Source organism: Aulonocara sp. 'chitande type north' Nkhata Bay, linkage group LG9, assembly GCF_057382095.1.
Source record: "Aulonocara sp. 'chitande type north' Nkhata Bay isolate Kocher_YH1m ecotype deep benthic linkage group LG9, A_spYH_male_GT1.1, whole genome shotgun sequence".
In the NCBI taxonomy this organism is placed as follows: Eukaryota; Metazoa; Chordata; class Actinopteri; order Cichliformes; family Cichlidae; genus Aulonocara; species Aulonocara sp. 'chitande type north' Nkhata Bay.
In genome coordinates, this window is record NC_141352.1 from 25,562,685 (window position 1) to 25,580,787 (window position 18,103).

The 18,103-nt window shown below is 39.1% G+C and overlaps 1 protein-coding gene across 2 annotated transcripts in view; it reads left to right on the plus strand.

Moving 5' to 3' along the window:
* The window catches only part of cnksr2a (connector enhancer of kinase suppressor of Ras 2a), an 89,548-nt gene that overhangs the window by 51,746 nt on the left and 19,699 nt on the right, over positions 1 to 18,103 (plus strand). For both annotated transcript variants that reach the window (XM_086306720.1, XM_086306721.1), the window contains exons 10-15: positions 1,927 to 2,039; positions 2,168 to 2,322; positions 2,763 to 2,852; positions 7,248 to 7,462; positions 11,741 to 11,801; positions 15,380 to 15,555. In XM_086306720.1, coding sequence (XP_086162846.1) covers positions 1,927 to 2,039; positions 2,168 to 2,322; positions 2,763 to 2,852; positions 7,248 to 7,462; positions 11,741 to 11,801; positions 15,380 to 15,555 — 810 coding nt within the window. The remainder of the gene's footprint in view (positions 1 to 1,926; positions 2,040 to 2,167; positions 2,323 to 2,762; positions 2,853 to 7,247; positions 7,463 to 11,740; positions 11,802 to 15,379; positions 15,556 to 18,103) is intronic.

Below are 18,103 nucleotides of genomic sequence, written 5' to 3' on the forward strand. Positions count from 1 at the left end.
ACACAACTTTGTTCTTATTTTTGTAGTTTGGCTATAGTTGCAATTGGATATTATAACACAGTACGCTCTAAGCCCTGGGGGGACAATGATCATTTTTTATGGAGGTAAAAAAAGATAATAACTACACTGAGCTGCCACTGTGCTCGCTTTGCACTTATAGGAAGGGATATTGATTTTGTTTTATTTTGTCCTATATGGTAAGTAGTCCCTCCTTGCAATATCTCTTTCAGTCTTAATGGAAGCTTATGGAGTTTTCACAATAGTTGAAGAAATATGCAGGTCGATTCCTGTCCCCGATTACCCCCCAATGAAGTTCTGCACAGGCCAATTCCAGTACCAAATCCAACAAACGTCAGTGACGTGCAGGTTCACATGAGCTAGTTCAAAGTTTAGTTCACGCAGAATAAAATGAAGTAGCTCATAGTTCACAATTGATCAAAAAGCTCACATTTCCAAACCTGAACTAGATCTGCATCCATCTATCCTATTTCACTAAACATGCCTCCAATAACTGCCAATGATGATATTTTCCTAAAGAATAAGAGATAATTTATTTTTAAATGCAAAGACTAACAGATCAAGTTTGTGTTTTATTCATAGACTGTACAGAAAAGATGGATGCTGCTTCCAAACTCAAGCACCAAGGCTGCATTCTTTCGATGTCGATGGAAAAACAAATTAGCAGACTTGATTTTTACGCTTTTCTCTGTATCATAGTAGGATCTTTACTTTATTACATGAAGCACCTTGATGTGACCGCTGTTGTGATTTGGCACTTTACAAATAAATTAATTAAAATGATTCATAATCTCGACAAACACCTTCCTGATAAGTTTATAGTGTTAATCTCCAGTTTTTAGTTATATTAAATACCAGAATGTTCATTTTTTAAATTATGAGTCCCGTTAGTGTCAAGAAGATGGATAAAGCAAGTCTTGCTTTAGAGCAGGCGCACCACTGGGTGGTGTCACAGTTGGTATGCTGTTTGCGGTCAATGTTTTAACAATTTTAGAGAGTCAGACAGATTTAAAAGAAATGAAACATAGACAATACACTGACTTAAATCAGAGTTCAGTACCTTTACTAGTATTTTCACTCGTGATGACAAAACATCTCAATCCACCTGTAGCTTAGTGACATTTCACCATGTTCAACCTCTCTTATCCTCTGATCGTGGCGGACTTTCTGCTCATTTGGCCAAACAATATTAGTTACACAAATAGTACTTTTAATAAGTAAATGCTTTTAAATTGTAAAATTCCCAGGGTAATCATTGCTTGAGGCCAGGAATCAAAAGGATAATGTAGGGATGATTCTTTACATAGCAATGCTAGCCATGAAAATACATACGAAATGGTGTTTGGCAGTGGCTTGTTGTAATAAACAAGCCCTTTTCTGGCAAAGAAAGAAAGAAAAGGACTGATGGCTCTATGCATTTCCCTAAAGCCTGCCTATGTTGTTCAGCATTAATGGGGCCTTCACAGCAAGGCAGTGTGCGCTAATGAGCTATGAATTCACCAGTGTTAATGAGCTCATGCAGTGATTTTCACTTCAGAGTCTGTTTGTAATCCAGTTCCTCTTGAGGGCCTGGAGATCAGGCCCATTCAATTCTGTTTTTCAGCCACATCTCTTCCATTTAGAGATTTGTCCAAATTTTCTCATTTTATTTAAAGCTGTACTAGTTTTCAGCTATAACTTAAGCTTAAAATGGATCATTTAAAGACAATTACAATCACTTCATTATTGTATTATGTCATGGGTGTGCTGTGTTTCTTGGGTTCTTGAAGTTGTCAAGCCATTCAACATTAGAGTTATATTTAGGATATATTTAGGACATATTTTTATGTCAGAAGTTGAACTTGAAGCAAAAAGTTTTTAGATTCCAGAAAAAAAAGACAAATCAAACCCTACTTCCACTTTTTGCAGCCGACCAGAAGCCCAGGCAGCAGTTCAGCCACGCCTTCAGGCACACCCACCAAGAACTCCGCCCTCCAGGACCTTTACATCCCCCCTCCACCTGCTGAGCCATATACACCCAGGTAGTTAACCTGGGTCTTTTAAACAGCTGAAAATAAAAGCGGGATAAAACAGTGGAACAGGTGACAGCAAAGATGAGCTCTGACACTGACGTCCATTTGTTAAAAATCTGCCTCTGCTGTTGCTATAGAGATGAGACAGGAGCCTTGTCTGGTGATGAAGCATCTCGTAACCATGGTGGCGTCAGCGCTGCTAAGCGCTCTGAGTCACCGAACTCCTTCCTGGATCAAGAGTCTCGCCGGCGAGAAGAGGAGGAGCCCGTGTACTGCACCACACCCACATACGGTTCGCTCTTATCATGATTGAGTGTTTGTGTGAGAGGGAGAAACAAAGCGCGAGGGAACCGAGTTCAATCTCATGCTGCAGAATTGAGCCACTTTAGAAAAAATAAAAATCATTATTTGAGTATGAATCCACCTGCAGGCCCAGCACAGAGCGACTGAGCTTGTTACAAAGCTGGCGAAATACAAGAATCCTGCAATTACTACGGCTGCTTTAATGTTGTTAAAACCCCTTATTCATCGTTAAATATCAGTTCAGTACAACTCTTCATCTTGTCCTTTAATTATTATTTTTTAAGTGTACCAACATTTAGCCTAATGTTTATTGGAAAGTGTGAAAATTTGCACAACAGTTTCAAATTTTTGGTTGAGGACCATAAGTTTTTATTGATCAACCCATCTGCTTTGCTACTATTAAACTTGTGATTGTGTGTGCACTTGTAGGCAGGCTGAGGCCCATCTCCATGCCTGTGGAGTGTAACTGGGTGGGTGATTATGAAGACCCAGCCAAGCTTAACAGAGAAAGCCGCAGAGGTGAGTGCCGGCGTGTGGAGTGCATATGTGTCTCCTGAAGAGCCTGTTAGATATTTGTTAAGCGCTCCTGTCTCTATGAATTATAAAGAGATCAACGTGTGTGTGCAGATCAATGCACCTCTATCCCTTTTTGCTAATTCTCCCTGTGATTAGCATCACAGAGGAATGAGGGGGGGATGATGAGGAAAGAAGTAGGAGGGGGGAGAAAAAAGGCAAACAGTCTGCACAAAGGGAGAGAAAATGAAAGGAAGCCATGAAAGGAGGAAGAAGAGAAAGGGAGGAAAAGAGGAACTGAGGGGTGGAGGTAGAAACTGAAAAAAGCTTATTCTCCCTGACCTCCACCTGAATCACTCACACAGTTGCCATGGTGACGCTGACAGCAGCTCTTCTCGGTGTCTCACTTTCCTCTGGCCGCTGCCTAGCAACCAAGGGAGGACAGGAGAGTGGGATCCGCAGAAAAGGGAAGAGAGAGGTAGAGGAAACCCGAGTTTGCTCCAGAGTTCAGGTGGAGAAATGGAGAGAAGTTACACAAAAAAGATGTAAAAAAATTCAGAGCAAAGCAGGAATAAACTCAGCTGCACAGATGAACTCATAAACAGTATTTTGGAGCCGAGGAATTTTACTTCATCAGTCACACAAGCAAAACTTTACAATGCTGAATTGGTAGCGTGTTGGTTATATAAATTCCATTAAAAAAACTTTTTGTTTAGCAGTTTCCAGTGATTTGTAGATGCTACCTATCTTATTGTGTGCCATCATCAGCACACATAACAACATGAAAGAAATGTGTTATATAAAAAAAAAATACTAGTATTATTGCAGATGTTTTGTTATGGCTAAATCCCCACACTCCTCCTTTTGTGTTCAAAGAGCTGAACACTAATGCATGATCAGTCTCTCTAATAATTTTTCTCCGTAATTCTCTTAGAAGCAAAAATAAACCTCAGACTACAAAACTAGCCAAGACTAAACGTTAGCATCCTCACCATGCAGGAGCTGAATCCCTCGATCCAAATTGACCTGTGATATTTTCTTGTAACTTCAACATACTTCTTACCATGTTTTCTTATTACATCTGGACATGTATTAGCAAAAATGCAAAATGTTCAATCTTGAAACGATAAAAGAGGAATCATTCCAAACAAAAGAAAAAAGTCCTCGACCTGTTACCGCCGGTGGCCAGTGCACGGAGTAGACCCAAATGCAGACAAACCAAAAGGAGAATGGATTTAACAGAATAAGAGCCTTTTATTTAGACTGAAGGAAAAAAAATTACGATATGCAGAAGGGAAGTAAGATGAAGCTAAACAATAAACTAAACTGAGAAGATAAGATTAAAATAAATGGAACACGGAACCTGGATATGGGAAAAATCTGCAACATGATGAACAACGGACAGACGACCTGACGAGGAGCAAAAGGAAACTCATACAATAGAAACACACGAGGGTGATTAGGGAGAAAGGAAACACATGGGGAACACAGCTGGGATGAATAGGAGACAGGGGAAGAGAAACTGAACACACTGAACACAGGATGAGAAAATGTCAAAATAAAATTGGAAGTACACGAAAACACAGACTAGGACTCACAGGTTTGACACTGGGACCGGGGGGAGGACAGACATGGGAACCAGACAGACTGAGGAGATGCAGAGGACGAATGAGTGAGGGACACAGAGCCATGACGGACTGTGGAGAACACATGGATGCACATGACTGACAAGGGAGACAAGGAATAAAAAACAAGGCGGGGAAACTGGGGACGAAAAGGGAGACAAGACACGGAGGGAGATATGGACATGACTGAGGAACATACACAGAGGACATGATGGACTCTCAGAGGAAACACGGGGGATGACACTGAGACAAGAAAACATGAACCAGAAGAACAACTAAACTTAGAAACATAAAAAGGACTAAACTCCATACTAACTCTAAAAACTTGGACTGAAACATCCCCCAAAAATGTTTCATGTTGATTGGTTCTGTGGGAGCAGGGGCAGGATTTTCTATTTTTGCTCATATATAAGAGATAAGAGATAAGATAAGATAAGATAGAACTTTATTAATCCCTCGGGTGGGTTCCTCTGGGAAATTCGATTTCCAAAAAAGCACAGCACCGACAGAAGTTACAGAGTTATACACACACACATATATATATAAATACAGAGACAATATAAATAAAATATACGAAGGGGATAAATAGAATAAATAGGAATAAAAATAAAAATACAAGTGAATTGCACATTTCAAGTATTGAGTCTATTGCACCATTGACTATTTACAAAAGTATTGCACAAAAGGTATTGCACAGTGAGGTGAAGAGGCACTACAGCTTAGTTGTTCCCTCCTTTGTCCTCCTGTTTCCCCTCCCTCTCCCCTCCAGAGAGGAGTTAAACAGTCTGATGGCGTGTGGGACAAAGGAGTTTTTAAGTCTGTTAGTTCTTGTCTTTGGGAGAAGCAACCTGTCACTGAACAGACTCTTCTGGTTGTTAATGGCCGTGTGCAGAGGATGCCTGGCATTGTCCATAATGTCCATCAGTTTCTTTAATGTCCTTTTTATATTTCTACTCTGGATTCTTTGAGTGCCATGTCTCCATAGCAAATCTCAAAATATATTAATAAATGCATTGCTTATATGGTCATTTTCACTTCCTAGAAACAGTGTTACCAGGGTTATTGTGATTAACATATTTGTCTGATAATTAGGGATTTTTTTTTAAACCTACCCTGTGCTAACGGTTAACACATAATAATAATAATAATAATAATAATAATAATAATAATAATAATAATAATAATAATGGTTGTGGAGCAGATGTTGCAAAACCATGCTATTATAACCAGTAACCATAACTGGCTACACCTCACCTTGGAGCAGAGCTGAAATGGTGTGTATTCACAATAGAGATTAGCTCCGCATCCTTAAAAATTTATTTTTTTGAGGTGCAGAATCATCAAGTGAGTACTTTCGCTGTACTTGAAGCGTCACTCATGGACAAGTACTCTCCCTTTAATCCAATGTATCCACTGTTCCTACACCAGTGCTACATGAAATGACTTGCAGTTCAGCTAGGGAATCAAACCAGTGATTGAGTGCTTATCATTGCCCAGGGACTTGTGCCCACTTGGGTCATAACCTGTTGCACAAATATCAGAAAGCTGAAGTTTCACAAGCAAACTGAAAAATCCTGGGAGCAGAGAGGATGGATATCACACAGGAAATGAGTCCAGGCAACAGAACCTCTGAGTGCAGAGGTGCAGTTTGGAGCAAGAACAGAGGAAATCCAAATGCGTGCACAGACCTTATGAATTATGTGGGAGAGCAGTGCAATATTTGACAAAGGAAATAAAAAATCATGCTCCCAAACTGAAGGAAACTGGAAACTGCAGCTTGTATTGTGAAAAATGGCACAAATATAAGTGAAGTCTGTGTTATTTGTGCAGATTTTTGAATGCACAATCATTTGACTTGAAAAGTAACAACCGTGGAGTCTTTGTGTGATAAATTGGTGTGCCCCTTTCAATGCTGGCTAACACTTCTCTTCCTCACTTCCTTTGTGGGCACACCGCTTAGTGGCAGCGTGTGAAAATGGCTGCAGGATGTGTGTCTCTGAATCCTCACATGAAAACACAAAAACTCCTCATCACACCTTCACCAAAGTAAATTTGTGCAGGTTTATTATTTATACGTCTTTATCAACTGACGCTGCCTGAAGGGATTTTCTGACAGTTTGTCCTTCCCATATGTGCTGACTTTGGTCTTCTTGTTGGCTTTTTACATAACTGCATTGCAGCTAATAAGATGGTTTTATTCAACAGTGACCGTGATCTTTTCTTGACCTTAATCTGTTAGTCCTGGTTATAAATTACCAAATCCCCAGAGCTGATTTGCTGCATGGTTTTCTTTATTTCACAAATTAAGTAGTCTGTTTATCAGGTGATAAAACACAATGCAGAATTTTTTACTGCAGTCTGGGTTAAACAAAACTAATTAACCTCGAGGGATGCCGAGACTACGGGGCACAAAAAAAAAAAAAAATTACGTCTGGAATTTTTGCACTCCTTAGATATTTTCAAAATAGCTGATGAAGTAAGTATGGATTCTGTAAATAGAAGTCAAAAGCTTTAAAAAGTTTTCCTTTTTAAAAATCTTTCTATTGACTGCTCTTGAAGTCTACTGCCCTAATTTTGATGCATTTGAATAACAGGACATTTTTTTCTGCAGCCTTTTATTTATATATTTTTAAATTTAGTCTCTAATTAACCCAGAAACCTTCATGACAACATAGGAAGTATTGATGAAGACAGACTAGAAAAAGTATGAGCAGGAGATCAAAATCAGTCAAATGTGGGCGGAGCTTTGATTGGCTGGTGTAACTGTGTCTCACAGAAGCCTCGCTTATGCGTTACGTGGGACTGTCCGGTGGGGACGAACGGACCAGCGGTGAAGACTACTCCTCCCACACAGCTCGTCCGGGCAAACGGTCCAATGATACGGCCAAACGTGCCAAGAGGCGGAGCCACCACAGTCAAAGCCCCTCCCATTATGTCCTTCAGACAAATCAGAGAGAGTCACCTCCCAGGGACCCAGCCTCCATTTATCATGTAAGGGATGGACTTTGTAAAAATGTATTTGCTTCTTCCTTTCTCTTTTTGTTCGTTTATTTATTTTACATGTTTTTGTCTTTGTTTTTTTGTTGCTCTTTCATTGTCTTTATCACTGCGGACTCTTAAATACAGAACTTTTATTTTTGGGTTGTTTCAATCCACAATGACAACTTTAAAGAAGACATGGAAACATGATAGCAACAACTGACATTGATGTAACTCTGTTTGTGAAGCTGTATTTAAGAAATAAGTGCTTAAAGTTCAAGTTTGAAAAAACAGTTTAGCATCATCTTCTGTCAGTACGGAATGTGATGTCATTTGGTTGGTCGGTTGGTTGTGGCTAATAGACTTACATTAGTTTATGTTAGCTAACTAGTGACAGAATTGACAGCTCGGAGGAAAATAAGACCAGTAAAACTGAAAAGCAGTTTGAGACGGCTTTAACAATTATGTTTATACCAAGAAACCAAGGATATACTGTCTACTTTCACTGTCTCGTGTTTTATGTCCTCTATAAATCACTCTGGAAATTCAAAGAAGTGTTTTTTGTGTGCCAGATGGGGAAATCAATGCCACTCTTATATTGAAGACCACGAATGGCTAGACTAGCTTGGTCTGAAAGCAAAAACATCTACGCACAACTTTTATACCTAACTTTTATAACTATACATTTTCTTACTTTTGAATTTGTATACACATTGAACATAAAACATACTGTATCCCATGCATGCATCATGATAAATTGTGAACTCACCATGATAAATATATTTTAAAAAAAAACTAGTTTTATTTCCTTTATGATCTTAAGTGTGATCATTACTCACTGACAAACTACTTTTATGGTTGTTAGGCTAATTATTAAACATATACTTCAGGTTCATCATGTCATGCTCACATTGCTCAAGAGTTGTCCCCCACATTAGATGTGATACAACCTTGAAAAATATTCATTCCCTGACTGGTTGGCAAATAGTTGCTGGAAGCTGCTTGCGCCGCTTGGTGTAATCAGTCACAGAGATTTTATTGCATCAGAAACTTGCGTTGTACAACATATTACATATTGTTCCCTAGCAACCAGTGGTTGCCAGGGGGTCTCTTGACGGGTCTGTAAGCCTGTGTGACTGGGGCTTTTGGAGTCGATTGCTAGTGATTACCATCAAACTACAGCAATGGCTCACCAGCCTGTCAGGTAATACACATTTTTCGCTCGCAACTGGTGGTGGACAGATGATCAAAACAAAGTTATTGTCACATGGTTAGTGGTCATATGACTGCAAAAACTCAATATCTAAGGTGCCGCCTAGCCACATTAATCTTACCTGTTGGCTTGGACTTGTTTGAATGCTTCATTGTGGTTTCTTGAGGTGGATCTGACTGAGAAACAAGTCATGTTAGCGACACACCAAATCATGCCCTGCTTTTGCATATAATTTACTCTAATAGGATCACAGTGTACCATTGTACTATGTTATATTAATTAAGACTTCAAGCTAGTGTTTGAGGCAATATACCTAGACCTATACTCATTAGGAAGGTGATTACTGAGGTCATAAATCAAGAGAGCTACAGGGACCTCTAGACAATGAGACCCAATGAGGTGAACTCTCCGTTGGCCATGAGAACACAATTCAGGCAGTTGTTGAAGCTATGTCCATCTTTGATATACAGTTATACTCTTTCCACGCTATCAAGTCATGGTATTTATTTATTTAATTTTTTTCAGAAGCCTTACTACCACTCACAGTCATGGTGGTAGTTAGTTATAATAACTTATTAACTATACAGATATAAAAGTGGCATTGATCTACTCATTCAACTTTTGACAAAATAGGCAAACATCCAAAGTAACCATGTAAGATAAAGTCTTTAAAATAAAGGATAACAAAGGGAATATGTCGTTGACAGGGATGATGTCCAGGAAGTGTAGAGGGAAAAAGTGCCCCAACAAGCTTTTGAAGTGAAACATCTCACTGAAATTGACATAAAAAGAGTACTGTTGTGTTTAAATAAGCTGTTGATTTAAACTCCAGGTGCAAAATATAGCTTCATATTGTGGATCTGAACTACTCTGGACAATCAGGAAATTCCTCTGACTTTCTCGGATCTGTTGTGATACGAATCTAACAGTCAGGACTCAGAGATTTGAGAGAAAGCAAATAGCTTTTAGCCATGATGAAAAAGTGCCACAGTGAAGTGTGATGTGAGCGAATGCTGACTCGTTATTACCCCCTGTCACTTCCATGACATCCGCCTGCCCTGCCTGTCCGTCTCAGCCTGCTGGTCCAGGCAGTCATTTTGGCCGGCGGTGACCTTATACATCTTGTCAGCATCTCTTTGAAAATTAAAAGTGTTTGCATGCCCGTGCTCGAGTATGTGTTTACAGTGTGCATGGGCGCTGCGATGGCAGATGGCGTGTCAGTGGGAGTGGGCGGGCCCATGTAATCTGTCCTGCTGAGTATTGGGCTGTGAGTGGCTGAGGTCCAGGCTCTGACATGTGTAATATCGTGACATCAGAGCTGGTCTGTTGCCCCATCTGACCGGTAGAGAGAGGTCACATGAGAAATGTGCTGGTCAGAGTTTGTTGTTTTGGATCAAGGATGCTGCGTGAGGCATCAAATACACTCAGTTCTCCGCAGTGTCATTACTCAGTCAGATCTGAACACAAGATGTTATATTTAGTTTGGCTTACTCTTTCAGGTCATTTCAAGGCCCACATTACTCTTATCAAATTATTCGTCAGCTAGGCACTGACCCTAGACATTATAAATGATGGACATATCTATTATGACATCATCCACTGGTGTAGTTCTGTTATGAGGTGTCGAGATGAGCGTTTTTGCTGAAGCCTTTGTGGTTTTCTGCAGTGAGAAAGGTGTGAATTTAACTGTTAATCCAACTGCATGCTCATTGGCTAATGAGCTGTCAATAACAAGCTGTTAGCCCCAGATTATTCTCCTTTCTGACATTTAAGATGGGATTATACTTTACACATTCATAGATCTTTTTCCCGTGTGACTTTCATTTTGTGATCAGACACTGAGCGTGAGGTTCCATGTGGACTGCAAGAACTTTTCCACAGAGACTTTACATTACAATGCACTAGCCACGCATGCGACCCAGGTGGGGGACTTCAAAGAAGTATAACAGGAAAGACTGCTCGGCCGACAGGGTTCCAGATGTGCACGTCTGTGTCCGCAATGTATAATGCAAACCTTAGAATGGCCAAAATTTTAAAAATGGACCTAATGTTTTATTCAGTATTTCCTGAAATGAGTCACGTGGAACTTGAGGTCCAGTCGGTGGTACATTTTCCCATAGACTCCTGTGAGACTGGAAGTCTTTTTACAATCACATCTAGTTCCCCCAGCTTTCATTAAAAACAAAGCAGGCTGAAGGCATTTCCCCATCGGCTTCACTTTTTATGTTTCGCTTTTCAGTCACAGAAGCTACGTCGGCCTTTGGCACTGTCTATGATGCTGACTAAACATTAGCATAGACTCCACATATATCATTGCCACTGTTTTATAAAACAAAATCAATCTTAACTTTTTCTATTCCTTCTGCTTTAGACAAACATGGAATCATGAACAGTTATTCTTTAAGATGTAACTGTTATCCACTAAGAAAATTGCACAACTTGAATGATCACTTCTTCATATATCACAGTAATCCCCTGATAGATTTACCTCTGTCCTCTTTTAAAAGCACAAACTAGATAATTCACTCTAAATTTTAAACACACCAAGTAAGTGGGCATGTCAGGGTTCACTGTCAGACTTCACATACCCTTGTTTTGGATGCTTGTCCTTCATGTTTTGCTTACTGAAGTCTCTGCTTAATCTCACAGCTCCCCTGAGCTTCTTCACACACACACACACACACACACACACACACACACACACACACACACACACACACACACACACACACACACACACACACAAACGTCCTCCCTCACCTGGACGTCCTATTGTGTCACCTGAACCTCCCTCCTGTCCTTCTGTTCTATGTTTAGAGGTGTGAAAGTCGCTAATGTCCTCCGTGAGGTTCACTTTTCCATCCCCTCATATGTGTGTCTGTGTGTGAGGAAGAGATAATGAGAGAACGGGGAGAACGATTCAGCTCCCCTTTCCTCGTCTCATCGCTCCTGCTCTCCCTAAGATCGGTCATCTTTTATATCCCAGAATTCATTGCAGCAAACAAAGGGCACTGATTCATCCTGACAGCCTGCCTCTCCCTCCCTCTCTTCTTCCTCTTCTTTCCAACCTCTCTCAGACATACCAACAGTCCTCCTCCTCCTCCTCTCTGCAGTCAAAGAACAGGAAGAAGAATAAAGGTAAGCAGGAAAGCCACCTGTTAGGTGTGAACAGATGCTGCCAGTTGTGATTTTTCACTCATCCACTAATGGAAGCAGGAAGAATGTGAGAGCAGCTGCTGCTTCACAAAGCCAGCAGTCATAGTAACACTTTATTTGATACTGATCTGAACTGAAATGATACTTTGCACTCACAAAACTAACTCGGGAAAACTCAGTTAAAGAAAGGTTGTGATGACAAATTTGACCAAACTAAAAAATCTAAAAAGCGAAGGGCATTTTTTATATAAACTAAGCTTTGGAACAGATGTTTACTGAGACTACATTAATGTGAGTCAACTATCATCAGAAAAGGTGTGCTTGTATTGTAACAGCTGTTCTGAACCCCTGAAAAGTTTTTATGTCTAATTCAATCTAATTAAACACTTTAATCCTAACACTGAAATGAGAAAAACCCCACTCTGGAAAACAAAAATTCCAAATAAAATTCAAAAATATGAAATTATAACTCTCATGTAACTGAAATAAAAATGTCATAATGAAAATGAAGGCAGTCACATAGCTGAGGAGGAGTGGGGCAAAATTACTGGTGCATTTGCTCCCAATAAGAGGATTTGTGGTAGATTCTTAATTTTCTGGTGTTAGATGTCAGCATATGGATGAATTTTTAAGTTAATTTCATATTTATGTGTGTAAACACCATCCATAATTACCAGCTCATGCACATCTGCTGCCCTTGCCCATATATTTCAGCTTAGAGATTGGCAAATTCCTCCATGATCATGCTCAGGACTGGAGGTCTGACTGAAGGGTTTACTGGCTAGCAGGAGAACATCTAACATTTCCAGTTTTTCATGCTTCCCAAAGCAATTTTTGAAGGCAAGTAAATCCCATGTGGAAGACAATTATATAGAAAAGACAGGACATTTAGTTTTAGTCATTGTTTGTTTGTAACAAACTCTTCTTGCATATTAAGTGGATCCAATGTATCTGGAGACAAATGTGGAAAAGTTTGTCATATCAGAAGACCTAAAGCTGTGTAGTACAGTATCACTTACACAACTAGAAACTGGAAACACAAGCGGAACTGCATGTTTTCTAATCTCTGACCAACTAGAAAAAAATGTTTTTTTGAATGATGAGTTTAAGTGGGTAATTTGGGGTGATTTCCTCTCTTTGTTTTAATTGTTCTGTGACCTTGGGAACTTTTGGAAAACTTTCATTTACAGCTCTCCAATTTGTGAATGATCTGCTTGAAAGCTCAATGTGAAACACATTGATTTAAATCAAGGGGGAACACAGATAACCAGCTGGCCATTAGAGGTTCATTTAACTTTTTGCTGGCATCTTTTATCTAGAGTGTACAATATGAATCAACAAGCTCTAGTTTTACTTTCAAACAACAGCTAAAAAAAACTGCTGTCAGTAGTAAGGGTTAGTATCCCAAGTAGTTTAGGTACATATATAACATTATTATAGAAACAATGCCAATGGATCAAACCAACCCCTTTGTCTAGGCTGTTTTTCTTCTTATGAAAGTGAATGAAATTTAACCCACTGAAGTCCTAGTGCTGTGTTGTCCTTAAATGGCTCACAGACAGTTTGTATGTTCATCTGATCAGGAAAACATCTTTTACCTTTCATCAACAACTAAATGGAAAGAACTTTTGCCCCTTCTTCATCTTTTCACCTCTCAAAGAAGCTACAAGAAAGTAGATCTTATAACCAAATGAAGAGTTCCCCTTCATTTTCCATCACTGTGGTAAATACACAGACATGGTGAATATGTAATGAATGTTTATATTTGTGGTAACTTAGTCTGAAATATATCGTCAGTTTTAAAAACTGCTCATTGTTTCGTTCTGTTTTGTGTTACTCAGGCTAAAATAAACAAGTGGCCACAATTAAGAAGTTGGGAACTGTAGCTGTTTTCTGAGCTTTCCTATAATCAATGATTTTAAAGAATGGTGGGCTTTAAAAATTCATTATTATATAAACTGATAAATTGCTCCAGTAATACTCAAGATTAAAGTCGATTTCTCCACATTTTTGTGATCATTTATTAACGGTAATGCATAATTGAAAAACCTCATTGCTTTTCATGCATTTCACAGTTTGGGCTGAGCCAAAGAAAACATGATTTATGGTTTTAGCAGTTGAAATAAACAGTCAAAAAAAATCGATGTAAAAAAATTTTAATAATTTGCTTATGAGGTAGTTTTCTCACCTTGTAATCGTTTCATACTCATGCAGTCTGTGCAGACAGCTCTGTGTTTGCATTTTAACACGTTGTTCCCATTTTGCATGTTTTGATGAGCGTGCTGCAGACCGGACTGCAGGCGAATTTGCTTTCAGTCAGTGTGCACACATTCACGAATCCAGCATTTCTCTATATCATCGTTAACATTTATCGTTGCAGGATGATTACTGTAACATCAGTTCTTACCTTTTTAGTTTTATTTACATAAATGACTCAGTTGATTCTTTATTAGGATTTTTTCTTCTTTTTTTTTGGATAATTTTACTCACAGCCATCAGTATTTTTTTCCCTATCTGACCAAACCTTTTTTTCTCTTCTACCACACGAACGAGGATTAACATGTTGAAAGGGATTGTTTTTTGTTTTTTTCCAGAGGCCTTTTGCTTGTTTCACCATCTGCCATTGTGCGAAAGCTTTAGCTCCATCTGCACGTATGGTCAACGGCTTTGTTTGTTTACCGCAATTAAAGCAAAGTTTCAAAATGAGTGTGATAATAATGATTTATTCACAGTTCCACTGCTCCAAGTGGTACTCTTATCAAATGTGTAATGAAATATTAGTAACTCTTTTCGTTGAGGATCAGAGAAAAAAAAATCTTCGTTTTCTATAACGAGTAGTTCTCTTTTAAAGCTAAATTGGTGATGGTATCAGTTTATAGCCTGGAGCTGCTGCACAGAAAATGAAGAATAATCATTATTCGAGAGCACTTTTGTGCATTTTGAGGATGTAAGGTGTGTGTGTGTCTGTCTGTCTGTGTGTGTGTGTGTGTGTGTCGAGTGGGGTGGGGGTGTTCTAAAGCTTATTAATTATCTCCAGACTCAAAATCTTTTCACAATGCGTAGTTGAAGTGTAGTTTTTCATGTCATGCACTGTGTAAGAATCCTGTTTCCTTTAGACCTGCACTGCCACAGATGTAAATGGAGTATTGTAACCATGTTAAAAGACTTTTCATCCAGTACTATGCAAGTTTCTCCGTGGCCTCGACTGAGAGCCAAGTTTCCCCGGTAATCTTTAATGAGGAGCCTGCTGAGAAAAATGTTACAGGGCTTTTATGCCAGAAGGAAAAGGCAGTTTTTATTAAACACCTCTTACCTTACTGCAGTGCAGCAGCATTCTGTCAAGTCCAGAGACTGAGGCATTGCCAAGAATCATTGCTACATTAGGATGTGACATTTTGTGAAAGATTTTATTCACACTGAAGTGAGAACTTACAAGCAGCATTAGTGCTACCCTTTGAATGACACATTTTCCTTCTTTGAGTTTGTGCTTTCTTCTAGTTTTGAGATCATTTTCTGTCCGTGAATTCCGCTGCCTTCACATTTCCTCCATGTTGTTCCAGGACGAAGTTTGGCCTCGCTGAGTCGGAGGCGTGTTTCCTGCAAGGCGCTGGGCAGAGGAGACTGCGAGGGTTGGCTGTGGAGAAAGAGAGATGCAAAGGGTTACTTTTCTCAAAAATGGAAGAAGTACTGGTTTGTTCTGAAAGACAACTGCCTGTACTGGTACATCAATGAAGAGGTATGTCTCAAAACTCATGTTGAGGTTTTTACTGACACAAAAGTGATGCTTTAGCAAAGGAGGCATTACCACAGTCGGGACCTAGAACTACAACACCATACAAGTGGATGTGCTTTGTTTGAAGCTGCCCTCCTGCTAGTGTGTGATAAAGACAGTGGGAGACGTTTGCATATAGTTTTGTGAAAAAAAAAACCAACTATACTTTCTTTTAATTTAAAGATGTATGTATCAAGACATAATATACTTGGTCCCTAACATGTTAATTTGCATGAATAACACAAATTGTTCATGCAAATTAACTCCAAGGTACATGCAAAGCTCAGAGAATTTATTAAAAAATAACATTTAAACAAAGCATTTCAAACTCTCCTTGCCTCAGTTAGCATCTTAACTGTTAAAGTTCATGACAGTACAATTAGAAAAGAACTGAATGAGTATGATTTGTGTGGAAGGTTTTCCAGGACAATGCTTCTTCTCTCTGCAAAGAACATGGTAGCACAGCTTAGATTTCCAAAATTATATATGAAATAATAACTTCTGGGACAATGTTTTTTGGACAGATGAGACCAAAGTAGAGATATTTGCACATAATGCACAGCATTATGTTTGATAAAAATCAAACACAACATATCAAACCTGTTATGCCCCTTTGCAACACCTGCTCCCTTTGCAGTGGCAGTGCACGAGTCTTCAGGTCTTACCTGGGTTGAAATGCTAATTGACTACACCTGGTGAGGTCCAAAACCTGGCACAGCTGCCAGGCTTTCGAGGGGCGCACCAGTTTTGTCTCTGTGGTACCACCTGTTTTAGCGAACTTATTATGTCATTTAAAATAAAATCTATTATTTTTTATACTGTGGTGTCAGACTCCATATTTATGTTGCTCCTTTTGAGAAAGGTTGTAACATAAATGGGGGCTTGTCCGGGATATTTTGGACACTTTAGATATGTTTGTGGAGACAAAACATCAGAGGTTTTGAGTGATGATTAAGGTGTTAGCTGTGATTGAGAAAACTCTCCTTAGCAAATGTGTTTCAGCTGGGTGGCTGTGCTGCCTGTCCACTGTAGTACCTGTTTGGTGGTTTAGTTTATTAAGTTTGGTGGTTATCCTGGGTGGGGATTCAGACTTCAGAGTTTTCTTGTAGACTGCATCTCTGATCTGCTGCCTGCTCTTGAGTTTGCGTTCAAAGTTGCCTCAAACATCTACATCTAGTAAATAAGTGTTTATGGATGCCAGATGATGAGGTGAGTGCTTTGTGCTGTGACCTTTAGTGTTGTGGAAAAGCTGGCTACTTTTGTTGGATCACTTGTGAGTGTTGTTGGCCAGGTGACGGCCAAAAACATTTCTTTAAATTGCGTAGATATTGCACTTCATTTGGGGTTGGTCACTAGTACGCTTGCTTTACTGAATTTTCTAGATCAAAGTAACTTGTTGTGGCATAGGGCCGCTTGGTGTGTGACTGTTTGTGTGATGGCAAGAACAGATCACATGGTTGGGATTGTTGGTTGATGCTTTTGGTTTGTGTTGTAGTAATTGTCTGAGTAATTACTTACTGAGTAATCCTTTTGATTTGTGGCTGTTGTGCTCATCTATGTGCTGGTCACATGTTACTTTTGTTTGCTCTGTGCAGCTACTTGGGATCCTCATATCCATGTTTGAAGATGTCAACTAAAGTTATGTGTGAGGTGTTAGGCCCTTCTGCAACCTCTTTTCTCTTTGCAATTTAAAATTATATAATGATAAAAATAAAGTACATTTTTAAAACTCTGGTGACAGTCTCCATATTTCTGTTTTGGCTTTTGAGCTTGGTCTTAACAAGCACAAACACCTTATGACAGCTGTCAAGATGGAGGTGGTGGAGGGTTGAGAGAGAGCTGTGTATAAACAAATACAATGCATTCTTCAACTAAACTGAAACTGAAGCAATGTTGTAAAGAAGAGTGGGTCAGAGAAACAATGGGAGAGACAGAAAAAGTCATACATAAAATCATTATTTCAAGTTGTTGCTGTCAAAAGTGGTTTTATGAGCTACTGTATCACGGGGTGTACTTTGTTTTTCTACACACTACTTCTGTGTTGTGACTTAAATAAATAATGAAATAGTGGTATATGTAGTAAAATGTGGTATACGCCTGAGGTTGGATTTAAATAACTTTAAGAGTAATTTCTCTTTTTTTTGCCCGATATGTAAAACCATGGAATTGACAGAACTCTTACATTTTTTGCACATGACTGTAAAGTCAAACTTATTTATATAATTTGATTAATTTGTATCAACATTAGCGTAACGTCTTTATTTATTTTTAACATTCTTTTTTATCCCACCATCACTTTTCCCCCCTTCTAGTTCTCTGGTTTATGGCTAAATAAAACAGAAAAAAAAAAGCTGGCAAGAATTCGCTTCTTAACACTGTCAGTGCAAACCCCGTCAGTGGCTGACCAGAGAGCTGTTAGGTTTTAAAGTCTTATCTTTATTTAATCTGACATTCATCAACCTCTTCCTGTTCAGTCAGACTTAGAAAAAATAATGTGCATTTGGAAAAACAG